Source organism: Dipodomys ordii, unplaced genomic scaffold (genome assembly GCF_000151885.1).
Source record: "Dipodomys ordii isolate 6190 unplaced genomic scaffold, Dord_2.0 Scaffold105, whole genome shotgun sequence".
NCBI classification, from domain to species: Eukaryota; Metazoa; Chordata; class Mammalia; order Rodentia; family Heteromyidae; genus Dipodomys; species Dipodomys ordii.
The window spans coordinates 1,114,112-1,128,674 of NW_012267321.1; the positions used below are offsets into that span (position 1 = coordinate 1,114,112).

The 14,563-nt window shown below is 57.4% G+C and overlaps 2 protein-coding genes across 5 annotated transcripts in view; both read left to right on the forward strand.

The window, feature by feature from the left end:
• The first annotated feature begins 1,769 nt into the window (after positions 1 to 1,769).
• On the forward strand, positions 1,770 to 10,676 carry Prmt1 (protein arginine methyltransferase 1). 4 transcript variants are annotated; one of them, XM_013027702.1, is made up of 11 exons: positions 1,770 to 1,939; positions 4,035 to 4,088; positions 4,674 to 4,775; positions 5,844 to 5,999; positions 6,122 to 6,185; positions 6,873 to 7,015; positions 7,430 to 7,517; positions 7,593 to 7,708; positions 8,331 to 8,481; positions 8,770 to 8,891; positions 10,349 to 10,676. In XM_013027702.1, the coding sequence occupies exons 1-11, from the start codon at positions 1,904 to 1,906 to the stop codon at positions 10,430 to 10,432; spliced, it is 1,116 nt and encodes a 371-aa protein (XP_012883156.1). In that variant the 5' UTR covers positions 1,770 to 1,903; the 3' UTR covers positions 10,433 to 10,676. The 4 variants fall into 4 exon arrangements, with proteins under 4 accessions (XP_012883156.1, XP_012883157.1, XP_012883158.1 ...); XM_013027704.1 differs by lacking the exon at positions 1,770 to 1,939 and adding an exon at positions 4,323 to 4,438 and having other exon boundaries at positions 4,035 to 4,092; XM_013027705.1 differs by lacking the exon at positions 1,770 to 1,939 and adding an exon at positions 4,323 to 4,423 and having other exon boundaries at positions 4,035 to 4,092.
• Positions 10,677 to 12,290: 1,614 nt separating this feature from the next.
• Cpt1c (carnitine palmitoyltransferase 1C) overlaps positions 12,291 to 14,563 on the forward strand; it is a 13,621-nt gene continuing 11,348 nt past the window's right edge. The window contains exons 1-3 of the mRNA XM_013027585.1: positions 12,291 to 12,364; positions 12,981 to 13,045; positions 13,412 to 13,584. Coding sequence (XP_012883039.1) covers positions 13,424 to 13,584 — 161 coding nt within the window. The 5' untranslated portion in view covers positions 12,291 to 12,364; positions 12,981 to 13,045; positions 13,412 to 13,423. The remainder of the gene's footprint in view (positions 12,365 to 12,980; positions 13,046 to 13,411; positions 13,585 to 14,563) is intronic.

Consider the following 14,563-nt stretch of genomic DNA (forward strand, 5'->3'; position numbering starts at 1 on the left):
CGTGAGCCACAGAGCCACTTCCAGCTTCTGAGTGGTTAACTGAAGGTAAAGTCTTGCAGGGCCTGGGCTGGCTTTGAACTGTGATCCTCAGATCTCAGCCTCTTGAGTGATTAGAATTACAGGCATGAGCCACCCACATTCAAACCCTAGAGACTCATATCCAATTAATCAGCAAAAGGGGGAAAAAAAAAAAAAGGAAGGCTTGGCTCAAGTACTAGAGCCCCAGCTTTGAGAGAAGCTGAGCAGAGTTGAAGTGCTGATACCAGCACACACACACACATTAAAACAGCCAAGCACTGGGGGCTCACACCTGTAATCCCAGCTACTCAAGAGGCTGAGATCTGAGGACCACAGTTCAAAGCCAGGCCGGGCAGGAAGGTCCATGAGACTCATCTCCAATTAACCACCAGAAAACTATAGAGACTGGAGGCCGAGGAGTCTGGTGGACCTACTAAGTTAGGAACAGAATAAAGGTGGCACTTGGGACTGACAGGCGGTGGGAAAGACCCTGTGGCCCAGCTGGTGGCTAGGAGGGGCTGTTCTTATTTGGGGACCCGGGAAGGGGATCGTCCCTGGGAGAAGTGACAATAGAGGGCCAGGCAGAGAGCTAATAAGAAGTCACCGTGGCTCACGCCTGTAACCCTAGCAACTCAGGAAGCCAAGATCTGAAAACTGCAGTTGGAAGCCAGCCGAGGGCAGAAAAGTCCCCCGCGAGACTAACCTCCAACAAACTACCCAAAAAAGCCCCAACTGGCGCTGTGGCCCAAGTGGTAGAGCGCCAGCCGTAAGCACAAAGAGGCTCAGGGACAGCACCCAGGCCCTGAGTTCAAGCCCCAGGACCAGCAAAAACAAACAAAAAAGTCACATTGGGAAATCTTCAAGTCTACTAGGAAAGCAGGTTAGGCCCCGACCCAGGGCTCGCTCGGGGAACGGAGAGGACCCCACGTTTCCACCGAGGACAGCATTGGGGAAGGGCCAGGTTAGCGCTCAGCTTCCCGAGGGAGGCGGCACGTGAGCTGCAGCCGTCTGACTGTGGGGATTGAGCAGACAAAGGGAGGTGGGCGTTCCCGGACGGGGGCGGTGCCTGGGAGAGGCCACGGCGCACCGCGGGGGAGGGGGGAGACGGGGCTTAAACACTTGGACAGTTGGATTCAGGGCTGGAAGCTAAATACATTTCCTCCGTATTCCTCATCCTGGCTTATTTCAGGACCCCAGAGAATCCCGTCCTTTCTCTCTCCCACTCAGCGTTTGAGTTTATTCCCCATTAGATAAATAGACACTGCCGCCCTTGTTCCTCCCGGACACCCCCCTCGGTCTGGAAGAATCCACCGAATAGACGATGAGTGACAACCACCTCAAGCCAATCGCTGGTTCCTTTGCCCTCTCCGTGCTCCAATGGCCCTTAGTCTTCTTAAGGCAAGTGGCTTAGGGAGGGCTGGCCAAAGGCTTCTATACGTCATCTTCTGTAAACCAATAGCAGCGACTCGGAGGCGGGTCGCTTTGATGATGGATAGCTCTGTTTCAAGAGATTCACTGAGCGCGGAGCCCGTCGGGAAGCTTTAAGGCGGAGCTGACGGGGAAAGAGGCGGGAACCTCTGGATGCTTTTGCCCAATCAGAAGATGCGCTTCCCAAGATAGGCAGGCAGTTGTTCCCATCCCAGTCGACGAGAGGGGGCGGGGCCCTGTTGGTCAGGATGGGCGCCCCCTGACGTTTGATGGGCGTCCAAATCATCCAATTGCTACATGACATTTTCAATCCGGCTGCTTCTATTGCCAATGAGAACTTCTGGCGGGGTTGTGGTGGGCGGGCCGTGGACCCTCCGGTATAAGGCGGTCCCGTGGGGGGGAGTGAAGAGAAAGGGGGGGGTCTCAGCCGCCGGAGGAGGAGTAGGTTCGGGTGAAGATGGCGGCAGCCGAGGCCGCGAACTGCATCATGGAGGTGAGCGCCTGGAGTGCCATAGGGGCGCGGGGCCGGCCTGGGCCGCAGGTTTTATGCCTCGGCGGTGGAGGGGGGGTGGTCTCCGAGTGGGTAAACTGGGGCTGAAAGCCCCCTAGCCGTACCGATGTTTCGCCGCATGCTCTGGATCCGTGGATACCATTTGAGAGGGGGTCCCTGGCGATTCGCGGCCCTGGGCACCCGGGCGAGCCGAAGGTCCTGCCCCCTCCCACGTGGAGGTGGTCTGGGGGCGCTTCCGGCCGGGCCCCCACGTGGCCGCGGCGCGGTGGGTGGGGAGGGGGTGTGCCGATCTCCGTGGCCCGGCGGGCTCCACGTGCGGGACAAAGGCCCCGCCCCCGATCGGGGGAGGGGCGCCGGGGCGGGAGGAGGCTCCGACCCTCCCTCTTCGACCCCCCCCACCCGTGTTCTCCTGGGGGAGAATCGGGACGCACTCCGTGGGCAGGATTTACCTGGTGCCACACGACGTCGGGGGTTTCGTGGGAGGGGCACTGCTTCTGGGCCCTCTCAAACCCTCCGCTTCCTGGGTCTGGGGGCGTCTGCTGGGGCGCGGGTTCGGGTTTCAGGCACTCTTTGAGTTTGGGATGGGAAGGAAATAAAGATGTGGTCGGCCCTCCTCGCGTCCCTTTCTGGAGTCTGGTTTCTTCCCCACCCGGAGCTTTAGGAGCTGGGGTGGGGTGGGGGCTCGCCTGCCCCCCGGTGACCTCCCTTTGGGTAGTGGGGTACATCTCGACAAATGAGATCCATGCCAGTAAGGCGCCGCACACCCCCTTGTGGCCACTTCTGGGGGTGTAGGAGGGGCATCTTTTTCATGGGGCGTGGCTGGAAGCCCACCTCCTCATCGGAGCCCACTCCAGTGGGCAGAGAGGCCCACTGGGTTAAATAATAAGCCCTGGAGCCCTTTCCCCCAGCATCGGTGAGGGTGGGGACCTGATCCGGTCGCCCCTTTCCTGGAGGGCTTCTGGTGCGCAGCCGCGTGGGGGAGGTTCCACTCTTGAGCTGCAAACTCTCTTGGGATGGGGGCGTCTGGTGGAATCTGAGGTGTTGGAGAAATAGGTCCCCGTGGGACATCCCCGCGTCTGCCACCCTAGTTCCGGGCTGCATCTCAGTGATCTGGGGGAATTGGAGGGAAGGGTTTGGTGTCCAGCGGGTCAATATGACCTGTGGTTTGACCCGGTGAAAGCAAAGCACGAAAGGTTGGGGACAGTGGAAAAGATACAGCCCCGTCCTTGCAAGTCTGGAGGGCGGGGGGAGGTCAGTCGTCCCTCTTGGGGTCACTGCATTGAGTCTCCCCTCCCCTCCATCCATTCCCCTTGGTTCTCCTGAACCAGGGGCTGAGGCTTCTGGACCTAGGATGGTGGTTTGGGTGGGAGTGTGGGGCTCTGGTTCCCTCTGCCCTGCACCCCAGGGTCCTTCTGGATCCTCATTGCTCAGAAGCTTCAGGGACTGGCCAGATTGTCTCCCTGTGACATGACCCTCCTAGGAGGGGGGGAGGCAGGAGATGGTGCTAGCGGGTTGGTTGTGATTTCTGAAGTCAAAGCAAGAGCTGGGGATGGGGTGTCTGCTAGGGAGGGGGTGCCCACACCTCCTTTCTGAAATCCTCTCAGTGGGGGAGAGGTGACAGATGCTTTGTGCAAATTCCCTGCCAGCCCCCTTTCTCCAGCTATTCGTGGCACCCCTAGGGCAGGGGTGTGTGTGTCAGGGAAGTGTCATCTAATCTGAGGGGATTAGATGGCGAGGGGGGAGTGACAGCTGGCTGTGCCCTTGTGCCCCGTGGGGTGCCAGCTCCTCTGGCCTGTGTGTGGGAGGTGTGTGGGGTCAGCTCCCTGGCCAGGGAAGTGTACCGCGTGGGTGGGCCACCATCTCTCCAGCCACAGCTGGGACAGGAGATCCTTTGACTTTTCCCCCACCTCTTCCATCCATCCCCTCCTTAAACAGAGCCCCTCCTCAATGCCTGCCCCCTCTGTCTGCCACGGCTCCCCACCAAGGAAAGCCACTGTCCCCCAGAGCCGGGTCTCCTGGGCCGGCCCTCCCAGCTGCTCCCATTAGCTAATCCTTTCTCCCTGTTACTCTCTCCTAGAATTTTGTAGCCACCTTGGCTAATGGGATGAGCCTCCAGCCGCCTCTTGAAGAAGTAAATATCCTTTTGTGAGACCCCCCCTCCCCTCCCCACCTCCACTTAGCTCACCACACACCACGCCCCTCCAGTACTCTAACCATGATCCCTCTCTCTTCAAGCCGGTTTACTCTATGGCCCTTCCAACACTCAGTGCAAAATCCCCCTCCCCCCCCCAGGTTCCTGGCCCCTGCTGGCCTCTCTCCCCCTCCCCCCCCCAGACTGTGGCTACTTCCTTAACTCCATCTCCAGCCCTCCTTTCCCCTTCCCTGTGTCTGCCCCAGCTCTGCCTTCCCCTCCCCTCCCCAGCTGTGGGCTGAGCTAGAGACGGGGGCAGAGAGACTGGAGAGATGGTAGGCGTGGCTGAGGTATCGGTGCTCCCCCTGGACGGTGCTCTGGGGTGGGTCTCGGAAGTGGAGAATGGGGTTGTTAGACTGGGGCGGGAGGAAACATGGCGATCGGGGCCGGAGGATGGTTCTGCTCTGACTTTGGCGGGTGGTTTCTGCTGCTCTTGAGGGTGAGGCAGGACCCCTCGAAGGCTTCAGATTTGGCCCGGGGGGAGCCCACCCAGGTCTGACCCGGTCCGCCTCCGCCCCCTGCCAGGTGTCCTGTGGCCAGGCGGAAAGCAGCGAGAAGCCCAACGCAGAGGACATGACGTCCAAAGACTACTACTTTGATTCCTATGCCCACTTCGGCATCCACGAGGTGAGTGGGCTGTGGACAGCCGGGCCTGATGGGTCTTGAGGGGCGTCCGCTGCGGGAGGGGCGGACGTTAACCCTCCACGCACGCGCACTGCCGCCCCTGGCAGCCCGCAGCCCCTCTACTGCGCCTGCGAGCCCGGCATCTCGGGTCCCTGGCCCTGCGTTGCCGTGGAGACCGAGGTTGGCCTGGTACTCTCACGCAGGCCGCTCTCCCTGGCCAGCCTGGCTGAGGCGCGTGCGCAGCAGGGACTTAGCCCGAGGTCAGGGCCAGCCGGTGTCTTGCTACCCTCTAGTGGCCGGCGGTGGGATCGCGCTCCAACTGCTCAGGCCCTAGGGAGCAGCTTTTCCAATCTTCCTTGGAGACCCAGGTCCCCTTCTGCGTTCTAGGGAATGAAGTGTACAGTTTAGGCAACGGTTACACAGGGCTATTACCACGCTTTCTTTTTTATTTATTAACTTTAATCTTCAAATGGCTTCTACAAGGCCATTACTATTTAACATGTCAGGACATTCTGATGAGCACCGCCCCTTCTCCCATTCTTAGGCTTTTGAATATATTTATTTATTTTGAAATTTTGAGGCAAAGCCATGCACCAGTGGCGCCCGGCTGTCATCCTAGCTACTCAGGAGGCTGAGATCTGAGGATCACAGTTCAAGTCAGCCCAGACAGGAAAGTCTGTGAGACTCCTATCTCTAATAAACCACCAGAAAGAGCCAGAAGTGGTGCTGTGGCTCAAGTGGTAGAGTGCTAGCCTAGAGCTGAAGAGCTGAGGGACAGCACCCAGACCCAGAATTCAAGCCCCACAACCGACAAATATATATATATATATATTTTTTTTTGAGGCAGTCTCATTGTGTAGCCCAAACTGGCCTTGAGGCCATAATCCTCCTGAGTGCAGGGATTATAGGTATATCCCACATACTGGGCTGCCTCAGAGCTTTGAAAGCCTAGGATAAAGGTCTAACATGAGAGTTTGATAGAGTCCGACCCACCATGTAGCTGTTGGAGGCCAGACAGCCCGTTTTCCAGCTGGGGACTGGAGCCCCTCATTCCCAGTGTCCCTCTTCTAGGAGATGCTGAAGGACGAGGTTCGCACCCTCACCTACCGCAACTCCATGTTTCACAACCGGCACCTGTTCAAAGACAAGGTGGTGCTAGATGTGGGCTCGGGCACGGGGATCCTCTGTATGTTCGCCGCCAAGGCTGGGGCACGGAAGGTCATCGGGGTGAGTCACTGGGGGCTGGAGGTGTGGGGAGAGGATCAGCAGGACCTGGTGAGTGGGTGGAGGAGGCTGGGGCCCAGGATGGACCCAGGGACCCTCACACTCCCTTCTTCCTGGGCTCCCAGATCGAATGTTCCAGTATCTCTGATTACGCTGTGAAGATCGTCAAAGCCAACAAGTTAGACCACGGTGAGCCTAGCAGGATAATAACGTTGGTGGGGTGGGGTGGGGTGCCCCCCTACACTGAGTTTTATCCACATTCCTGTCTGTGGGAGCTTAAGCTGCTTCAGCAACTCCTTCCCAAGGCCCACACTATCAGGGCAGGTGCTCCACCACTTGAGCCAGCTCCACCCTTTGACCTTGATTTATTTCTCCAATGGGGTCTGAAGCAAACATCCAGGTTGGCTTGGACCTCCCTCTGCCTGTTTATACTCATCACATAGCTAGGGTGACAGGCATGTATATCAAATCCAGGAGCCAGCAGATAATTATTTATTATTTTTTGTGGGCCAAGGCTGGGGTTGAACTCAGCATGGAGCATGCCACGCCCCAACTCCTTCGGTCCCCATGATGAGGTCTGATCCTCACCTGATGGCCAGGCCTTAAAAAACTGCTGCTGCTGCTTCAGAAATGTCTAGGATGGCCAAGTACAGTGATAGACACCTGTAATCCCGGCACTGGGGAGGCAGGAGGATCTCCAGTTGAAGGTTGGCCTGGGTGACCAGAAATGGAAGAGAGTTGAAGGTGTCCCAAAGCCACCCCGTCCCCATCTCTTCCACCCCATGCATGGGTCCCAGGCTGTAGATGCAGGGTGACGAGCAGGCATGCCTATCCGTGCCTGACCCTGGTGCCCCATGCCTGCGCTGTTCCCTGCAGTGGTGACCATCATCAAAGGCAAAGTAGAGGAGGTGGAGCTGCCCGTAGAGAAGGTGGATATCATCATTAGCGAGTGGATGGGTTACTGTCTCTTCTACGAATCCATGCTCAACACCGTGCTGTACGCCCGAGACAAGTGGCTGGTGAGGATGTGGGGGACCCAGGAGGGGTCCCCAGACTGGGGACTTGGTGCCAGAGCCCTGACTACATTCATGAGGGGAAGGCCAGCAGCCAAGCCAGGGGAGCAGGGTCTGCTGAGCTAGACTTGGATGGAAGGATGGGTGACAGGAAGAGGAAACAATGTGGACCAACTAAGTTCTGATACAATGTAGGCAGTGGAGACAAGTAGGCCCCCTGGCTCTGATACAGTATAGAGACAAGGCAGACAGCGCTCAGGGTAGATTACAGACTTGCACCAGAGCTGGATGGAGAATCTTGGTGGTCAGAACCAGTGCTAAGGCCCTGGGGTAGGAATGAAGAGGCCCAGGGCAGGGAAGGGCAGTGGGGAGGGCCTTATTGCCAAGGTGACCCTCATACCTCACCCAACCTCTCTGCAGGCGCCTGATGGTCTCATCTTCCCAGACCGGGCCACCCTGTATGTGACGGCCATTGAGGACCGGCAGTACAAAGACTACAAAATCCACTGTGAGTGCAGGGCTGCTGGGGGCGGGGTGCAGGGGGGGCGCGGAGGGCTGGGCTCACCCACCCGCCTTCCCCTAGGGTGGGAGAACGTGTATGGCTTCGACATGTCCTGCATCAAAGATGTGGCCATCAAGGAGCCCCTGGTAGACGTCGTGGACCCTAAGCAGCTGGTCACCAATGCCTGCCTCATAAAGGTAACAGCATGGCGGATCGACCTCGGGGCCAGCAGCAAAGAAGGGCCCTTTGGCAGTCAGCCTAAGAACACCAGGGCCACAGGGTTTTAGGGAGGGTTTGACTTAATCTGGTAGTTGCTATCTGAGGATAAAATGGGGCTGGGAGAAGAGTATGGAGGGGGTATGCCTGTAATCCCATCCCTGGGGAAAGGAGGAAGGAGGAAAGGTAAGGGTTAAGGAAAGCACCCCTGCTAGGCTCCAGTGGCTCATGCCTGTAATCCCAGCTTCTCTGGCGGCTGAGATTTATTTGATAGTCACAGTTTATACTCAGGCTGGGCAGGAAAGTCCAGGAGACTCTTACCCCCAAGTAAACACCAGAAACCCAGAAATGGAGCTGTGGTTCAAATAGTAGAGCACCAGCCTTGAGTGGAAAAGCTCAGGGATGGCACACCGGGCTGTGGCAAGGAAGGGCCATCACACTGGATGCTGGAAGGAAGGGGAGGGGGAATGGCACAGGCACCGCCCCCTTGGCAGCTAGATAAAGGCAAAGTCTGGCAGGGACCCGGGAAGGGGCGGAGCCAGGGAAGGGGCGGAGCCAGCAGCGGGCTCTGAGCATTCGGGGCCCTGCCCTGTCCTCCCACAGGAGGTGGACATCTACACGGTCAAGGTGGAAGACCTCACCTTCACCTCACCTTTCTGCCTGCAAGTGAAACGCAACGACTATGTGCATGCACTGGTGGCCTACTTCAACATTGAGTTCACCCGCTGCCACAAGAGGACCGGCTTCTCCACCAGTGAGGGCCGCTGCGGGCAGCGGGCACTCCCGGGGCTGAGATTTAGACGGGGGCACCTGTGACCCATGTCCCAGCCCATGCACCTAGAGCATGAGGCTGCTGCTGGGTCCTTGGTGCGCCGTGCCTCAGTTTCCTCACCCACAGACACATAGCCAGCGATCCCTGGGTCCCAAGCCTGATTCACAGACAGGGAACACAGCCTGCTATTGGGGGTGGGTATGCAGCAGAGGCCACAGCTCTCGGGTGGGCAGGGGTGGCAGGCAGGCATCTGACCTGCTTGGTCCCCAGGCCCCGAGTCCCCGTACACGCACTGGAAGCAGACAGTCTTTTACATGGAGGATTACCTGACTGTGAAGACAGGCGAGGAGATCTTCGGCACCATCGGAATGCGGCCCAACGCCAAGAACAACGTGAGGCTGGGGGAGCAGGGCTGGGGAGGGCGGAGCCCAGGAGCCTCAGACCCAAGTCAGGAACACCCCATTGTCAGCAAGGGAGATGGGACTTGAAAAAAAAAAAAAAAGCAAGCTGGGTCCTGGTGGCTCACCCCTGTAATCCTAACTACTCAGGAGGCTGAGATCTGAGGATCGTGGTTCAAAGCCAGCCCAGGCAGGAAAGTCTATGAAAGGCCTTATCTTGATAAATCACTAGAAAACCAGAAGTGGTGCTGTGGCTCATGTGGCAGAGTGCTCGTGTTGAGCTGATATGAGGTACAGCACCCAGACCCAGAGTTCAAGCCCCATCACCAACCAAAAAACAAAACAAAAAAACACATAGCTAGCCGGTACCTTTGGCTCACGCCTGTCATAGCTACTCAGGATGCTGAGGTCTGAGGATCACAATTCAAAGCCAGCCTGGGGAAGGAAAGTCCATGAGACTTTATCTCCAATAAATCACCAGAAAACCAGAAGTGGCACTGTTTCTCAAGTGATAGAGTGCTCGCCTTGTGCTGAGGAGCTCAGGGACAGCGCCCAGGCCCAGAGTTCAAACCCCATGACAAAGAAAAACAAAGGCAAAGCTGGGGGGGCGGGGGGGGAGACAAAGGCAAGAGGTGGTAACTTCCATGTAGCTGGAGCAATGGTCATGTGACAGGTGTCCAGCTTGCCACCCCCAGCTCAAGTGGCTGAGCTCGGAGATGCTTTTTGTTCTGGTTTTTCCCTTTTCCTCCTGAGCACCTGCTTGTGTGCATTGCCCTCTGTTGGGACTCCTTGCAGGGCAGCGGAGGAGGCTGTCACTGGGAGGCCCACTGAGGCCAGGAGATGCTGATACAACAGGACAGAGATCAGGAGCCACAGCTGAGGGGAGTGGCCTGGGCTGGACACCATCCAGGTGACCCAGCACAGAGCAAGGTGTCCTTGAGCCAATTAGGGCCACCCTGCCGGGCAGGGCAACTCCAGTACCCACTGTAGTACAGGCCTTGCTCCATCATGGAGAGGGGGCCGCAGTTGGGCCCTCTAGACATGGATGTGTTTGGCAGCCCGTTTTCTTTCTGAAAAAGGAAGCTCAAAAGATTGAGGCCAAAGCTGGATGCTGGTGACTCATGCCAGTTATCCTAGCTCCTCAGGAGGCTCAGATCTGAGGATCCCAGTTCGAAGCCAGACCTGGCAGATGAGACTTCTTATTGCCAGGGAAGTCAGAGCTGTGGCTCAGAATGCTAGCCTTGGGGGGAAAAGCTCAGGACCAGCACTCAGGCCTCAAGTTCAAGCCCCAAGACTGTCAAAAAAAGAAGTTTGAGGTCAGCTTGCGATGTATAGCAAGAATGTGAAAAAAAATGGCAGGACGAGATCTGCTGCAGATGGGGAAGATCTGGCCCTAGCCCTTTGGGCTCTCTGCACCGTCCTTTTCATTTCACACTGCCTTCTCCCCACAGCGCGACCTGGACTTCACCATCGACCTGGATTTCAAGGGCCAGCTGTGCGAGCTGTCCTGCTCCACGGACTACCGGATGCGCTGAGCCGGAACCCACCTGCCCACCTTCTCCACCGCCCTGCCCACTAGGGACCCCACGGGGGTCCAGGGGCGTCCACGGGGGGAGAGGGGGCACCCTAGGTGGTGTCCCCTTTTCCTCTCCCTCCCACAGAAGGGGGATCTTAGGGGCCTGGGATGGGGGGATGGGGAGGGCACATCGTGACTGTGTTTTTTCATAACTTATGTTTTTATATGGTTGCATTTACGCCAATAAATCCTCAGCTGTGGCCCAGCATGGCTTCCTGGGTACAACGTGGGCTGGGGTTCTCTCTGCACACACTAAGGTGCAGCTGGGTGGTGGGGAGGGGGAAATAAAGCTGCAATGAGGCCCCACACACTTAGTGATGCTACAGGATACGGAGCAGGGATCCAGGTTTGAGTCCTGCCCATCTGACATGACATGTGGCATCTACACATTTGGCCTCTGATTTCTCTCCCTGGGGAGTGGGGGCAGGCCCTGGTTGCCAGCACACAAGGATTTGGGGGAGGGGGCGATGAGTTGCTGCATCCCATCAGCCTAAGGCTCTACCACTTGAGCCACAGCACCACTTCCGGTTTTCTGGTGGTTTATTGGTGATGAGTATCATGCACTTTGCTGCCCAGGCTGGCTTTGAACCAGGATCTTCAGATCTTAGCCTCCTGAGGAGCTAGGATTATAGATGTGAGCCCCTGGTGCCTGACAGTGGGTAGAGATCATTAAGCACTGGTAGGTGCCCACCCCTGTGCTCCATTTCTGGGGTGGGTTCTCTTGAAACCCAGTATTTCCCATGCTCCATCCAGGCAGCCCTGGCAACAGGCATCCCAACGTGTCCCCAGACACATGTCAAACTCACTGCCTTTGAGAAATCAGAGCAGCCCTCCCAAAGGTCAGCCATAAGCCCCAGGACCTGGATAGCTACAGGCAGGAACAAGGAAGCACATCTCTACTACTCACCTGGCCTCAGTATGCCCATTTGTGTACTGGGCCTAGTACTAGCTTTTTGTTGGTCTTGGGGCCTGAACTCGGCCTGGGTGCTGTCCCTCAGCTCTTCATCTCAAGGCTAACATTCTACCACTTGAGCCACAGTGTCGCTCCTGTTTTTTTTCTGCTTATGTGGTGCTGAGGAATTGAACCCAGGGCCTCATGCATGCAAGGCAAGCACTTTACCACTGAGACACTGTTCCAGCCCAGTACTAGCTTCTTAATACATCTCCTCCCAGGCCTTGACTGGGCTGGACCCCAGGGCCACCTGCCCAAGCCTGGACGAGAACGGCAACGTCCAGAGCTAAATAAGATAGTTCTGCCTCTGCCTTTCTGCACCTATTCTATCTGAGCCAAGTTAAATAGGCCCTTCTCTACGCCTTCATGCTCCTTTTCGTTCATGGAAATCTCTGGCTGTGTTGCTTAAATCCAATCCCCGGGAGCATCCCCTGGGAGCAATTCAGAGCAAGTACCTTCCCTGGGAGTCTGGATGGAGCCCCCTGACTCCCAGGGGTCTCATCCCTCTCTCGGGTAGCAGCTTCGGGCTAGTGTTCCACAAGCCTGACCCGTGCCAGGCCTGGGTCCCTCCCAGCGGACGCGAACTGGAGCTGAACAACGGCGGAGCTGGGATCCTCAACACGCGGCGACCAGCGAATGCGTGGTGGCTAATCAAATCAGGGCGGGGGGGGGGAGGAAGAGGGGGAGAGCTCAGGCCGAGGAAGGTGATTGGATGCTGTTTCCTGGGGGCCGGAGCAGAACGAAGAGGGACCGGAGGGGGCGGGGATAGAATGCAAAGAGATCGGAGGGGGCGGGGATAGAACGCAGAAGAATTGGGAGGGGCGGGGCTAGAAGGCCCAGCTAGGAAGGGGGCGGGGACAGAACCGGGGACTGGAATACCGGGCTAGGCTCCTACAAAACGGGAACCCGGGTTCCCGGGCAGGCCGAGCGATGCTGGAGGTGAGTCGGGCTCTGGAGGACCCTTGGCCAGGACGTGGCGTTGAAGTCGCGTAGGGATTGGACATATGCAAAAGGAATACTGAGCTTCAGATCGGGGGTGAGGGTGAGGGGGTGTATTTGGGCTGGGTCCCCAGGATCCGACCAGCAGACTCCTGGCTCGGTGAAAGTAGTGGGCCGACGGGACCGGGCTGGAGGCGGGGGTCCCCGGGTTGGGCTTCTCCATCGCTCGGTTCTCAGGCTCAGCATCCCTGGCCGCGCGCATGCGCAGGAGGGTGCTCTCGCCCTCCCCCCCCTCCCCTTCCCCCCCCAGCGGGGAAGGGGGCCCTGGCTTCCTCCCAGAACCGATGAATTTATAGACTCCTCACGCCCCTGCTTGAGAATGGGAACCGGAAATGAAGTGGAGAGCGTGTCCACGTCCGGCAGGTGTCCGTTTCAATGGTTCTAAACTAGTATCACCTCCCCCCTGCCTGGGGATCAGGGACCAGTTTCCTTCCCCCACCCCGGAGTCTTGAGCATGTGTGGGGAGGGGGCGCTATCCGCCTACTTTGTTCTCCACCGAAGAGCTAAAAGGGTTAACGGGAGCCCACCCTCCTGCTTCCTCCCTCTGCCTCCACAGAGGTTCCCGGGTAACGTCTCTCCTCCAGCCTTGGGTCTCCATCCAGGACCCTAAAGACCCGGCAGGTACTTAGGGGAAGGGTGAGCTGACCCCGAAAAGTCCTGGTTTGAGGTGGAAAGAGGCTAGGCCCAGACCCCTTCTTCCCGAAGGGGGCTGGGGTCCTGTCTGATTCCTGGGTGTGAGAATTGGGCTGGGTGTGGAACCCTGGGTCTGAGGGAGGAGGCTGAGGCCTGGATGCCTGGACTGAGGGAGGAGGCTGGGGAGTGGACCCTGGGTCTGAAGGAAGAGGACTAGGGCCAAGGACCCCTGAGTTTGAAGGAGGAGGCTGGAGTCTGGACCCCTGCTTCTGAGGGAAGAAGTTGGGGTGTGGACCCCTGGGCCTGAGGGAGGAGGGGTGAAGACCTGAGGATGACCCTCTGCCTTCCTCCTAGGGCTGGGGCGCCATGGCGGAAGCGCGCCAGGCTGCCGACTTCCCACCATGGCTGCCATCAGACGGAGCACAGGCCAGGCTGGGCTGCTCCATGCTGCAGGAGATCTACCTGTGCAGCCTGCGATCTTGGAGAAGGAACCTGGGGCGATTCTGGGTGCGAAGCACTGCTGGCTGGTGTCCCTCCAGGCATCCCGTGTCGTGCTTACCGGATGCTAAGGCTCACTTCCCGTGTGAGGGAGGGCCCGTCTGGGGACCTGGAGGTCTCCCTCTAAGGCCCATTTAGGCTATTTCCTTGTGGCTCCTTTCTGGGGTCTCAGCCTCACGCGCTGCTCACCTCTGCATTCACTCACCGCTCCCCATACTCTTCCCAAGGTCTAGAACTCAGATGAGCACTGGTGGCTCAGTCCTGTAATTCTAGCTACCCAGGAGGCTGAGATCTGAGGATCGTGGTTCTAACCCAGTGTAAGCAGGAAAGTCTGTGAGACTCATTAACAATTTACCACCAGAAAACTGGGAGTAGTGTTGTGGTTCAAAATGGTAGAGTGGTCTCCTTGACCGGCAAAAGAGCTCATGGACAGTGCCCAGGCCCTGAATTCAAGCCCAAATTGGGGGGGGTGCAGTGTTGGGGGTACAGTAGGGCAGGCAGAATGTTCATTTGAGTCTCTACTCATCCCCCCCTACCTGGCCCACTACAATGCAATGATAGTTCTCAACAACAAAATACAAAATAGAGAGCTGAGGAAGTGGTCCAAGGGGTAGAGCATGCACAAGAACTGGGGTTTCATTGCCAGCACTGAAAAATTAAAAAGAAAATTGATCCTCATAAGCAACATCTGGCATACAGTAGATGTACACTGGGTGTTAGCTGTCGGCCATGCTACTGGGAACATAGGTAGCAAATTTGTGTCCAAGACCTGGTAGGTCTAGAAGGCCTGTGATGTTCCTGGGATTGGTTTTGTTAGTCATCTTGTTTCAAGCGCCTGCCTGACAGTTACCTCCTCCAGGAAGCCCTCCCAGACTCCCTCCCAATTTAGGGCTCTTCTTTGTTTCTCTCTCTTCTTCTTCTTCTTCTTCTTCTTCTTCTTCTTCTTCTTCTTCTTCTTCTTCTTCTTCTTCTTCTTCTTCTTCTTCTCCTTCTTCTTCTTCTTCCTCT